Source organism: Diabrotica undecimpunctata, chromosome 1 (genome assembly GCF_040954645.1).
Source record: "Diabrotica undecimpunctata isolate CICGRU chromosome 1, icDiaUnde3, whole genome shotgun sequence".
Classification (NCBI taxonomy): domain Eukaryota; kingdom Metazoa; phylum Arthropoda; class Insecta; order Coleoptera; family Chrysomelidae; genus Diabrotica; species Diabrotica undecimpunctata.
This window is the reverse complement of record NC_092803.1, coordinates 155177480-155192429: the sequence shown is the minus strand read 5'-3', so window position 1 is coordinate 155192429 and position 14950 is coordinate 155177480. Positions and strand designations below refer to the sequence as shown.

The 14950-nt window shown below is 33.2% G+C and overlaps 1 protein-coding gene across 2 annotated transcripts in view; it reads right to left on the bottom strand.

The window, feature by feature from the left end:
* Positions 1–14950, bottom strand: part of LOC140432405 (calcitonin receptor-like) — a 465986-nt gene that overhangs the window by 33152 nt on the left and 417884 nt on the right. For both annotated transcript variants that reach the window (XM_072520283.1, XM_072520282.1), the window contains exon 8: positions 8852–9066. In XM_072520283.1, the coding sequence (XP_072376384.1) occupies positions 8852–9066 (215 nt within the window). The remainder of the gene's footprint in view (positions 1–8851; positions 9067–14950) is intronic.

Below are 14950 nucleotides of genomic sequence, written 5' to 3'. Positions count from 1 at the left end.
TACGTCATCTAGCAGAGCAGACGTTACACTCTTTTTTTTTATTTACAAACAACAGACGCATTAACCACCTGAGTTAGCGACATTAGTTATTATATTATATTAAATTATATTAAGATGTATCTTTAAGAAAGCTAATTAAGTTTTTGGTATTTAAATGTTCACCTAAAACTGTTTAAAAATCACTGGAAATATTGTTATCTTGTCTGTTTACAGGATATATTTTCCACATTCTGTTAGGAGGTATTGAACAGTAATGTTGACTTGACAATATTCACACACTGGAATGTCTTCCTTAGTTATTGGGCACTTATGCGTAATATTGGTATGACCTAATCAAAGTCGAGAAATATTGACTTGGTGAGTTCTTTTTAGGTTTACGGTTTCACTGTCGATTTAATTTCTTTTAATTTAGATTCCGTTAAGTCTGATTTAAGTCTAATTCCACTGATTACTTTTTCTTTGACGAACTGTTTTATATTACTGAAGACAGTTTTTGACACTATTATTGCATGATCATTTTTGGTAGCTTCTCTTGCTTGTAGGTTTGCTGTGTGAGTTGGAATCCATATAAATTTAACTTCGACTAACGAGTTTAGAGAATCTGTGATAATGACAAGAGGTTATGTGGGGGATTTGTAATGGAAGAGTTTGTGACTACTGATTAGACTGTGAAAGTATTTAGAAACGATTAGTAATTATTTTAATATTTAAAGGATACTAGATGGTGCAGGTGGGAGTGTAAGTGTTGGTGAAGGAAATGAAGGTACTAAAAAGAGCAGAGTTACAGGACAAAGAAGAAGTGAACAACAAAAAGTGAAAAAAGAAAAAGTGAATATATTACCGGGTATGCAACTCCTAAAAGAGCAAAGAAAAGAAAACAAAGATAAAAAACGTAAACCTGAGCGAAAATACTCAATACAATACTTTTTTCTATTTGTGTCTGGAGTTAAAACTTGTGTATATTTTTCGTACTATTATTGTTGTTGTAGAAACAAAAATAAAAAACATAGCAAAAAAAGTGCATTTTGGGTTAGCTGTTGAAGCGAAAATTGGCGACACTACCAAAAATAAGAACTATCTGAAGAAAGAAAGTGTTAAAGAGTACATAATAAAGCTCGCTGAGTTCATAACTATAACTTAATTCCATTACAACAGATAGAAGTGCAAAAGATTATATCTAAGTAACAAGTTAAGTATTAGTAAACTAAGTAAAATGTATAATGATTAGTGTGAAGAGGAGTTAAAAGTGAAATTTACCATGTTTATACATGCTGAAAGCGAAACGATTTGGTTTTATAACTTTTGTGTTACTGATCTGAAAACTCAAAACCCTATGTTCTACCCCTGGAAAGAGAAGCAGACAGGAAAAGGCAGTGTAAAAATATCATCGGCTCTCTGTAACTATTTGACAAAAGCTGATTTTTAGAGCTGTTCTTTAATGGCTGTTTAGCGATGGTTGTATTTCTCAAAAAAAAAAAATATTGTCCTGAGAACGCTGATTCATGTTTTGTAAACACACAAAACATTAATTCAAAAGTGTTGTGTAATTTCCTGTACGCGGACATAGTTTTTTATCCACCAATCGCGCTTTTGGAGGAGCAGAAAAGAAGTTGCAAAGTTGCGTTAACTCATAATTTTAACCAAAGGGGAATACCATGACATCAAGATTGGTATAAGCAAACTAAGAACAATAGGAGAACATTCGGCCCTACTTTATAGTAAGAAGCTAAGTTAATACTATAAGGACATTCAATCAATAAGTGAACTTAAGATAACTGGAATACGCTACCGGATACAGAAAGAATATCTCAAAAAAAAGGGAAAAGTAAAGTCTTTCAAAAAGATTATGGGGCTCGAAAAACTAAAGGTGTGAAGAAGAAGTCTTTTCTATCTTTAAAAAAGAAAAGGAAAAGAAATCTTAGACAAGTGAGACTAGAAGAACTCCCTTTTCGTCATGTGTTAACGAAAGGAAAGACCAAATATGTTAACAAACTTAAAAAAAAATGTTTGGAGCGGACTGGTCTACTTCTAATCAACGCCTTGTTTGGTACCAGAATTTATTTTTGATGCAGCCGCTACAGAGGCTGCTGGTGAAGAGTAGGAAAAAATCTATGATACTGCTTCGACGATGAGAGCTGTGACTTGCATAATTAACAAACTGTTTGTTTGTTACATTAACTAACTATTATGACAATGTTTGTCAGTTAGATAAGGCCTATATTATTATTTTATAACAATAAAAGTTTATTCAGAAAGCCATTATTGTTTCTATACTTTACTGCTTTATTACTTTATTAACATGCAACTCAGCTTATGCCCACAACATTTTACATGCAAAATGACGTATTTTTACTAATTTCGTGCAAAAGGTCTTATTGTCAAAACAAAATCAATTTTCTAAACTATTTTTTAGCTATCCTATCTAAAATGAGTATTTTAATCTCATGATTGGAACCTATAATATTGCATAACATTGATTATAACTCATTATTCTTTTTCAGAGCAAAGCTCTGAAAAATTACTTATTTGTGACTTAATCTTTTTTGCATTATCATGCATAATCTTAATATTTCCATTTTTTCTGCAGAAGCAATTGGTATTATTAAAGCCTGCGATTACACCGAAAAAAAAACAAGTTAAAAATAGACTTTTTGTGTCACTCCTTAACTGCTCTTAAATGCATCGCTAACCCAAATAATATGATAGCTCTTCTTCTTTCAGTACCCTGTCCGATTATCGAACGTTAGCGATAATATTGGCAATAATAACGTTATGGTTCTGAAGCTATTATCTTGTGGCATTTTAAATTAATTACTATTTAAATGGGAATAAGCCACAATTAAAGGTTAAAATACGTTTATTGACGTTTCAATTTTCACTTCGGAAATTTTTGAGAACGATTTCCGAAGTGGAAATTGAAACGTCAATAAACGTATTTTAACCTTTAATTGTGGCTTATTCCCATTTAAATAGTAATTAATAATAATTAGCGGTGGTCTCTTGATACCATTCTCAAAGATTTCGGAGCCAGGAAGTTCTTCTTCGGCCTGGGCTTCTCCTTCCGGCGATCTTACCCTGTATTATGAGGTGTAGAAGATTATACCTCTTTGGGTGTCTCATTACATGACCGAAATATTGTAACTTTCGAATTTTTATCGTTTTTGATATCTCTGTGCTCTTTTTCGTTTGATGTAAAACTATTTCATTTCTTATTCGATCAACCCAACTTATCCGCAATCATCATCAGTGGCATTACAGCTCGTTATGGGCCAAAGCCTTCTTCAGAACAATCTTCCATTCGCCCCTGTCTCTGGCAACTCTTCACTATGCTTTAACTCCGATGGATATTAGACCATCCTCTATGTTATCTTGATACCTAAGTTTTGGTCTTCCTCTGGCTCGTCTTCCCACTGGTCCTCTTCGATCAAAAATTTTTCTGATCGTTGCATCTTCATCTCGCCTAATTACAGGTCCTATCCATCGAATGCGTGCTAATTTAATACATTTTGCAACGTCAAGTTCTCCAAAACTTCTGTATAACTCAAAGTTATAGCGCCTAGGCCACAAACCCTGTTCTTGGACTCCTCCATATATTTTCGTTAAAATTTTTCTCTTAAAACGTTTAAGCAATTCTTGGTCGTTCTGTGTAAGTGACCACGTTTCTGACCCGTATGTTAATCGTTGTCTTCGGCCAGCAGAGAGCCCAGGTAGACGAAGGTGTCCACACCTTCCAGTTCCAGTTCATCAATTAATAGTCTAGGTATTTGGTTGCCTGATATAGTAGAATACATATACTTGGTTTTCTGTGTGTTTATTTTTAATCTCATTTTCAGTTCAGACGCACTTAGTGATCGAAATGCTTCGACCAGAGATTCTGTGAACCTAGCAATAATGTATATGTTATCTGCATATCCGACCACTTGTACAAATTTATTAAAGATGGTGCCATTCGTATTAATATGGCACTCTCGAATTACTTTTTCTAGTGCAAGGTTAAGTAAGAGACACGAGAGTCCATCTCTCTGTTTCAGTCCATTTTTACAATTGAAGGGTATTGAAAAGTCGTTTTGGATTCTGACTACACTCTCTATGCCTGTGAGTGTAAGTGTCGACTCCGAATGCAAGCGCGTTTTCTCAAGAACTTGCCTGACTGTGAAGATTTGATCCGTTGTTGATGTATTGGGTCGGAAACCGCACTGGTAGTTCCCAACTACTTATAGGGGATCAATCTTCTGTACAATACGTTGGAACTTATCCGCAATACTCGTCGATAAATCTACATCTCAAAGACCTCCAATTTTTTCATTAATGTGTCTGTAAGCCCAAATAGGTAATATTGTGGACTCTTTCTAACTCTATTTCATACACTCTGATGTTCATTGGTTGTAACTTCGTTTTGCTGATAACCATAAGTTTTGTCTTAGAAGTATTAAGTTTTAGCCCATATTTATCACATGCTTCAGTTACTCTGTTTATAAGTCGTTGTATGTCTTCTTCCTTGGAGGCAATAAGTACCATGTCGTCTGCATATCTGAGATTGTTGACATTAATTACGTTGATTTTAATGCCTTTATCTTCAACTAAGGCTTCTTTGAAAATAAATTCGGAGTAGATATTAAAAACTAGAGGCGATAGAATACATCCTTGCCTCACTCCACGTTGTATTTCCACTGCTTCCGTCGTGTTTTGTCCAATTCGTATGTTTGCACATTGATGCCAATAAAAATTTTTGATAATACGAAGGTCTCGGTCATCAATTGCCAGCTGTTGCAAGACACCTATAAGTTTGTCATGGTTTACTCGGTCAAAGGCCTTTTCGAAGTCGATAAAACACATATATATACCGATTGTTCGATATCCCTACATCTTTGAACCATGACCTGCAAACTGAAGAGTGCTTCTCTGGTTCCAAGGTTGTTTCTGAAACCAAATTTTGTTTCACTTAGTTGTACATCTATATTGCTGTGAATTCTCGAGTGCAGTATTCTTAGGAAAATTTTCAGTACATGACTCATTAGACTGATAGTGCGATGATCGCTATACTGTTTGGCATTTATTTTTTTCGGTATCATTACAAATGTTGACAGTTGCCAGTCTGTTGGTATATGTCCCTATTCTTTATTTAAGAATATTATATTATATCTTTATTGAAGAGGCTTAGAACAGAATGTTTACCCTTATCGTTGGGTAGTTTGATTATTTCGCTTGGAATTTCATCTGGACCGGTTGCTTTCCTATTCTTTGATAGCTTTATAGCTCTTTCCATTTCATCGAGTGTTATGTTTGGACCAGTCGATATATTTTCGATTTGAATTTCTGTTTTATCGTAATATGATAGATACTGATATAAATTCTTTTATTAGAGAATTAAAAGTTATAATTCATAAATTAAAAACAAGTCAATACGAATTAAAATTCACTTGGGTAAAAGCTTATATAAAACTTCGTGGCAATGAAGTTGCAGATTTCTTAGCCAAAGAAAGCGATACAACTGGACAGTATATTAAAAACCATTTAGGAGTTCAATAATATTTAATGATATCTAAGAGTAACTGTAAGGGAAAATGGAAATTGCATGCGAAAAACTATTACTCCAATAACCTCACACGATACACACTCTTACATCCAAGTATTCCGACAGCTTAGTGGCATCAAGATTATGATTTTATAAGAAATTATATTGTGACCATTTTTTGTAGGCTGAAATTCGAACACGCAAGCTTCCCTCAACACTTATATAAACTCGGTGTAGTCAACGCCGTACTTAGTGAAACGTGCTGTGTGGTTTGCGACTTAGATCACATTTTTTAAGCTTGCAGTAAATTCTACCAGCTACCATTCATTATTACCAATCATTAAATATGTATAACGTGTATAATGTTATTCATAAGTTTAATAAAATGTGTAACTTTAGTGTAGGTGGTAAGCTCGTTAAGTCTGTTGAATTGCCAAATATTTTCCTTTCTACCTTAACTACCTTAAATGACCCCTAGGTGCCAAAAGTAATCCTAGGTTCTTTCCCATCGTAGTTCTTCTTTTAATTGTCAGAATAGTAGTGTACTTAGTTTACTTAAAATAGGTTAATTTAGATGAACGTTTTTTACACGTTTGCAATTTACTATTACATACATTTTGTTTTGTATTATATTATGTTTAATTATTTCGCAAACTTAATTTCTGAATAGGATATTGTGTGCTCTAAATGTAAATAATTTACAATGCTTTATAAGTTAGTAAATACATAAAAAAATTATTGTTTTATGTCCTCCGCATGCACCATTAACTTATTTATTGCGAAAATTGGAACAAATGTCCTGCTTTATACAGGGTGGTCCTTAAGTAATTGTACAAACAGAAACCGTAGATTCTGCACTTTAAAATATTAGAGGGGGGTAACTAATAGAGGGCGCCATATATGCCACTTGTGTGGCATAAATTTGTGCTTAAATTTTTTGCTCTTTAAGTTAGCTCTATTTTGTTAAAAAAATATTAAAGATAAATTATTTTTACAAAGAAAAGATATACTTGTTAGTATCCTGAAAGTTCAACCGTTTTCGAGATAAATGCATTTTATAAGTCAGCTGCACAATAATTCTTAGTTTGATATTTGTGCGATAAAGCACTGAATACCTGTAGATAAGTATAATTCATAGTTTATTCTTATTAGAACAACTTACAGATGATAATGTAACATCACAAAATGCTTAGTTATGGGTGCTAAATGTCTTATTGGAGAAAAGATATTTCATCTTCTTCTTTAGGTGTTGTGTCCGTATTCAGACGTTGGCCGTCATCATGTAATCTCCCTTTGCTATCGCTTCTTAAGTTTCTATAATGCCGTTGTATTACTCTTTTTCTATTGTAAAATGCTAAAAACCCAAAATATGTGGTTTATGCAAGATGGTACACCACCACATTCTAGAGAGAAGGCAGTTAGATCATACTTAAATACAACTTTTCTGAACATTGGATTGGTCGTGTTAGTCATATTCCTTGGCAATGTGGTCAGATATTGATATAATTATTTAATTCATAAAAAATCCAAAAAGAATATTTTTATTGTTCATTAAGTAAATTGTTTACCCATTTTTATTAGGACAAATAGAAACTAGAGCACAGGTATTAAATATCACATATGTGTCCTGTTTCATAATACTTTTGCTACAAATCTAACTTGAAAGACTCAGCATTTTTACAAAAATATCATCGTTGTCCCAATAACCGATATTGTTATAAATATAGTTAACACACAGGCAATTTAGTTCAGCATAACATTAGTTCGTTAGTAAATCATAATAGTCCATTTGTTCGAGATGTAATTATAGTTACTCGTAAGCTGTAACGTAATCATATAAATAAGTAATGTCATCGATAGGTTATTCCGTGTGTATATAAGTAACCAATAAACGAGATAAATCACAGTTTAATACATATAGCAGACAAATAGGATGTAGTTCCATAATATAGCATAAGATTTGGATATGTATCCAAAATAATATATTCATCCATTATACATTATAGCAACCACGTAGCCCCGAATTTAAGCCGCTTGATTTTGGTGTATGGGGCGCATTAAAACAACGTGTCTATAAGAATCCCATAAACATTCGCAACCAACTATGGGAAGAAATAAATACTGCAGCAGTTTCTTTAGAACCAATGATACTATTTAATATGAGACGAACTTTTATGGAATATATTGACAAATGAATTAAAGAAAATGGTGGACATATCGAACAATTACTTTGACAAAAAGTTATGTTATTTAGTTTAACTTTTTCTTAATTTGGTTTGTAAACAAAATTATGACTTTAATTTAACATAAAATGTAAAATGTTTGATGTAAAATCCTATTATTCTGTTATTTTGTCAAATCCTATTATTAATGATCCTTAAAAAACAAAATTTGTTTAATTTACTAATATTAATGATCCTGCTGAAGTAATAATGTTTTTGTCTATTTTTTCTTCGGTGCCTGGAGTAATTGCCTTAGATCAGCATTATGCAGCTGATTTTTAAAATGCGATTATCTCGAAAACTGTTGAGTTTTGAAGTTATTAACACGTATATTTTTTTTGTTAAAATAATGTATCTTTAATATTTTTTATCCCAAATACAGGTAACTTAAAGAGCAAAAAAGTTAAGTGCAAATTTATACCACATATGTGGCAGAAGTGGCGCCCTCTATCAATTACATCAAAGTGTGTATCAATTTATAATTTCTCATATTTAAAAGTACCCAATTGTAAATTTTTATACATAAATATTCACAAACATGAAAGTTATAGCGAAAAACAAAATTTTAATTTTGCACTTTAACACCCTGTATCTTTCTTAATATCAACATTTTATTAAAGCAATTTGGCTTAAATCGTAATATTTTAAAGTGTAGAATCTACTGTTTCTTTTTGTACAATTACTTAAGGACCACCCTGTATAAAATTAAATAATTTACTTTTTTTATAAAAAATAGAAAAATATTAAAAAAGAAATTATGGACGGGACTGGCCTAATATTCTCCTCACAGGTAATTGTTAGGTCACGTTGTTGGTAAGTCAGATCAATTTTTATTCAAAATATTATATAATGTTATTATCAAATATAAATTAAGCATCTTCACTCTGATGACGACAAAAATTGTAATGAATGTGGCAATATTATGCATGTACAGAAAATTCCACTTAGTTCGTAGGATTCCTTTTTGAAATTGTAATGAAATATAACTTTTTGTAATATTTTATATTTTTATAAGGTCTAGCAAAAATATTGGTATTTATTTTATTTAAATATATGTTATATGATATTGTAGGCAGCTTAAACATCAAACAGAAAAAATATACAATTTTTTTACCTGAAACGGAACCATAGCCAACGTTAGCCAGAAATAAAAATGATACAGCGGATGCTGTGGCTCTGGAATTATCGGCAGCAAAATGTATTGTATTCCAAAGAGGGGAATCAAAATCAATGCTGCTCTTGTTGCTCGTCTGATGCCAACTGGTGCAGGATTCTGCGAATTTGGATGCATAATTGTCAGGATGACTCTAAGAACGTTGATTAAAAATACTGTAAATAAAAACATATTATTAAAATTGTTAATGCTTTGTATAGTTTTTTAGTAATAAAAAAGTTAAAAGCTAAAACTACTGCAGAAAATATAAACAAAAAATAACAAAGATTACCAGAATATTAAGCTTTCTAGAACTATTATATAAAGGAACAGAAAAGAAAGCACGAAGAATGAAATCAAAAAACGTAGAATTTTAACATAACCACTTTAACGCATTTCAACTAAGTGCTAAAATATTAAAAACAGTAAAAAAAATAATAATTATGAAGCCGCTAAAAGATATTAAAGCAATTCTTCCTCCTTCACCTCCTCAATCCTAGATCTCTTTCCTTTAACTGTGCCTACCATTATCATTTTTTCGATCCCCTTGTTATTCTCCTCTTCTAACTGACCCAACTATAATGGACTTTTTTGTAAAATGGAAACAAGTTGTGCAGTCAGCCAAGACCCACCCGGGTTGTAGAAGCTACGAGAAGAAGAAGAACTTGTTCTTCATGCAATGATATGCCCAACATGCGACAGTATACCCACATCTCAAAAGCCTTATGCTTTTTTAAGGGTCTACTTTTCGGATGCATATGTGGCTATGAGAAACATTGTATACTACTGCGAAGCCTCCAATCTATTTAATGTGATTTATTTACATTGTAAATGTATTTTCCCGTACATGGAAAATACCATTATGAATGATTATAAAGCAAAACAAATATAAATATAAATATATATATATAAAAATAAATATATATCAAAATATATATGTTTAATATGTAAATTTTTTCAGCAGAAATAGGACCAAGTATTACTTATGATTACAATTTTATGTGTAGATCATTAATCCACTTTAGTGCAGCATTTGCTGCATTCTTAGGGGACATTCCATCACAATGTGTTCAATGGTGTGACGAGGTTCTCCGCAGTCGTATGATGGTATATGGCTTAGTTCCCATTTGAATAGTGAGTTGCGGTATAGCCCATGGGATGTTTAAATATGGTTTGGAGTCTTCCACTCAAAGCGAGTTAATTTCATATCTGGTAGACACTCTTCTTCTTCTTCAAGTGCCCTGTCCGTTGCGAATGTTGGCTATTAACATGGCAATTCTGATCTTGTTTGCGGCGCTTCTGAACAGTTCGACCGATGTGAGCCCGAACCACTTCCTCAGATTTTGGAGCCACGAGTGTCTTCTCCTGCCTGGCCCTCGCTTACTGTCTATTTTTCCCTGGACAATCAATTACAGTAGACGGTACTTATCGTGTCTCAATATGTGGCCTAGATATTCAAGCTTTCTTTCCATACGGTGTCGTTGTATTCACGATTTCTTTCTCCTTTCCGATTCTTTGGATTACCTCTATGTTGGTGACATATTCGGTCCAGGATATACGAAGAATGCGTCGGTACACCCACATTTCGAATGCTTCTAGTTTTCTCGTGAGCGTCTCCGTCAGCGTCCAGGCATCTATACCATCGAAGAAGGTAGACGCTCATCGAAGTTTATTGCTATTTGTGGTAGGGCTATCGTTCCCCAGCCTTTATTTTATTTTACATGGGCGTTGAAATCTTCTTCATGTAGTTACCTTGTAATAAGGAGTGAGGGTTCTCTTAGGAGACTCGCTTGTCTAGATAAAGTATCTGAAGAAGTAATATACCACAAAACAGGAAGCCATGTAGTAGGGGTACTTTTAATATATCTGCTGATAATTCTCATAATGTGATTGAGTTTGGTGTCGATTTTTGTTACATGGCTGCTGTTCAGCTATATTAAGGGCAGTATTCAGCAACTGAGTAGACCATACTTAAAGTTGATGTTCTTAGAGTGATGGCATTTGCTCCACATTTTGCAATTTCCTTAACCTAGTCTTACTGCCTCCAGTTATTAATTAAAAGACCTACCGCATAGCATATTATTTAGTAGGGTAGCAACTCGGTTACACGGTATATTACTGATAAATTTAGAGAAAAGTCCTTTCCTTCATACGGTGTCGTAAGCTGAGTCGGTTCAAGAGTAGTTTTTTAAGTAGTTTGTGACAGAAGCTCAACAGTGCTATAGGACGGTAGCGTTCAACTACGTTTTTAAGTTTATTGAATTTAGGCGCTGCAAGTATTTTTGTTTTTTTTTAAACCAGAAAGCATACATCCCGTTATAAGGATATTAGAGTAAAATTTTTCTTTCTTGCGTGTCTCCCATAATGTTTCAGGAACTCTGCTTAGATTACATCAAATCCAGGCGCTTTTCCAGATTTTTTATCGTTCAATGCCTTACTAACCTCCTGCATTTCAAAGCATTTGGAGTATTTAGCGTGGACTACGATTCTTTGGCGCAAATTTTAGAATTTTCTTGTAATTATTGTTTGGTGTTTTTTTACTTTTGGGGCTTTTGACAACTTGACAACTCGTGCAGCTATTTGATCGGCTATAACTTCCTGCTGTTTACGAGCCGGACAGTTGGAGCTCCCCAATTTCTTTAGGAGACTCCATGCTCTTCTACTTGATTTGTTAAAGTTTTTACCTCTCGTTGTTTCTTTCTATTTCTTACTGCGTTCAACATCCAATTTATTAAGAAGTTCATCTGTCATTTCAGGATCATCTCTCTCTTGTAATTCTTGGTAGAGTTATCCTAGATTGTGATTCCATCCTGGTATGTTTTCCTTTCTATAATCACCACGGGAACAGGTTTTTGGCAGTTGCTATAATGACGTTGATAAATCTGTGGTACTTAGAATTCTTAGGTGGAATCCATCGAATAATTATATTCAGTTCATCATCCAATTTGACCCAATTAACATTTTATTGTGATGAATATTGTTTTTTGCTCTCTCTACTACTATTATCTTTGTATTGCTCCTATTTATCTGCCCATACTCTTTACTTTTTTTATCTTGATACCTCAATGTTTTCCATTTCTTCTTGTTTTAAAACGACTATTCATGTGACATCGAGTATCTCAGGGTACTAGTTTTCAGTCCTTCTTCTTTCTGTATAGTATCTTTCGCTGTAACAATGGCTTCAGTTTTGAAATTATCGGAATGCCCGTCCTTTATTTTTTCTATGCACTCATCATTTATTGAGTTATCGAAGACAAACAGACGATCTGATAACATCACGATTTCAAGAAGAACTTGTTGTGTTTTTAATAACATTTAAATATTTAAATGTGAAAACTCGTGATAAGTAGATATTGATTTTTAATATTATTTTCAGACATTTCTGGATTTATTAAATATCTATTTCCATTAAATCATAAATATTCTAAATTTTTGTAACCAAAATTATAAAAAAATAGAGGATAAGCTGTCTTTAAGTATAATTATGGGACATGATTCTTACCAAATTACTTTCTTTCAATAATTCAGTGATCGGGCGACATAAGCAAATAAGTCATAAAATGGTAATACATATTAAGTTTTTTACGACCTCTAAAAATAATAAAAATAAAGACGTATAAATCTTTATTTAACAAAATGAGCGCCATCTTCAAAAGTCACAACATATCCCTGGATACAAAAATGAGACATTTGAGATGCTATGTTTTCTCTGTGTTGTTGTACGGGGCGGAGGCATGGACGCTTACAGACACCACTATTAAAAAACTTGAAGCATTTGAGATGTGGCTTTATAGAAGAATGCTGAGAATATCATGGACAGCAAGGATCACGAACAAGGAAGTTCTAGAAAAAATAAAGAAGGAACCAGAGATTGTGTTTACGATCAAACGCATAAAATTGCAATATCTGGGACACGTTATGAGAAATCAGCACCGTTACTCCCTGCTGCAGTCTATATTGCAAGGTAAAGTCAAAGATAAGCGAGGACCCGGTAGAAGGAGAATATCATGGCTGCGGAATTTAAGAACATGGTTTAAGAAAACCTCAACGGAGCTGTTTCGAGCCGCAGCGAGCAAGGTCATGATTGCCAATATGATTTCCAACATCCGAAACGGATAGGAACCAGAAGAAGAAGAAGAAATCTTTATTTATACGTCCATGGGTAAAATCATATAAGTCAATATATACACAATGTTAGGGTAATGTCCGATAGACAAAACCATTCGTATAATTTTGTTCTACCACTGGATCGACAAAATCATATAATTGCAGTTACCTACTTGTTTTGTCGGTTTTCAAATTTTCAACTACTTTGCAGTTATTTGGTTTTGTTGGTTTTCAAGGTTTTTAACTTTTCAACTACGGTTCATAAATATGAACACATATATTATTGATGACGGATCATTTAATAAGTGTTTTTAAATAATGGGGTGATCTTGAGTAGAGGATCGAATTCAAAACAAATCGAGGGAGTTTACTTATCACCACACAAAATGTGGTGATCAGTAAATACAATAAAATCATGTTATAAGATCAGTATATTTTAAATATTATAAGTGAAACCAGTTAATTAAGACCTTTATAAATAGAATAGAATATGATGATCCAAAAGCTTCCACTTCATACGCTCCGTTAAATACATTTCAGCAATTGCTCTCTGACAGTAAAAACGAAAGTGACTTCTCGACAACATCTATCCTAGACCCGGAGTACTGTCCGAAGAGTAGCTCAGGTTTATCCGATGACAACATCCTGTTGCAAACTTTACAACAAATGGTAAACCGAACGGCTATACCGCCATCAAACCAGCCAAAAACTTCTGCAAAACGTCTCAAATTAGAAAGAAAAGAAATGTAGGAAAGTTATACAAAACAGTCAAAGGAAAATTTATTTCCGCAAGATAAATAAAACCATTGAAAAATTGCCGTATGAAGTGTAAAGAAAGATTTCTCAAGAATGAGTTAAAAGCAGTATTTGACGAATATTGGCAAATGGAGTCTTATTCAAAAGATCGGCATATATGTCGTCATAAATCGACATTCAAGATAAAGCTACCTATCGTCGTAGGAGTAACGATAACAAACAAAAAATTCATGATTTGCAAAGGTTGCTTACTCCGCACTTTGGATGAAAGTCCAAATTTTATTATAACTGTAGCATTAAAAAAGAAAGCAAGTATTGCTGGAACCTCTACAAAAAATAAAAGAGGTAAACACATCCCAAAACATAAAGTGCCAACTGAACAACTTGAAGAAATAAAACAGCACATTCTGTCTTTCCCACATTATGAGTTGCATTAGGGTATAAAACAAATTCAGAAAAAATATCGTTGTTTATAACTCACACTACAAAAATGCATCAACTATATAACCAAACGCTTATTCATCTCCCGTTTTAATGAGAATATACGCACAAGAGTCTAAAAAATTTAATTTATTATTTACGAAACCTTAGGTGGATATTTGTTTCATTTATAATAAATTCAAAAGGAAATTAAAACTTTGTACAGATGAGACAAAAAAAATAAGCATCGCTTATTTTTTGATATAACATATACTTTTGATTTGCAGCAATGCCTACCGACTCCCGATTTTAAATCATCTCTAATATTTTATAATCGTCAGCTATGGACATACAATCCAACAGTCCACGACAATGCAACCGGTAAGCAATATGCTACATGTGGTATGAATCAATAGCCGGCAAGGGGCTAACCACATTGCTTCATGGTTATATAGCCATCTCAAAGCTATTGTACCCTTCCAAGTAAAGCATGTTATTTACTATTCTGACACATGCGGTGGACAGAATCGTAACTCTCATGTTGATATCAATGTTTACATTGATTATGAAATATTCAAGAAATTTGAAATTTATAGTTCACAAGTTCATGATACCAGGACATAGCCATCTAGAGGTAGATACGGATCATGGCATTACTAAAACAAAAACAAATTAACTACAGATTTTCCATCCACAGGACTAGATGCAGTTGGTCCGCTTTCGCAGCAAAAACTTCACAGTTTATGAAATTAAAAAAGAACATTTTTTCAGTTTCTC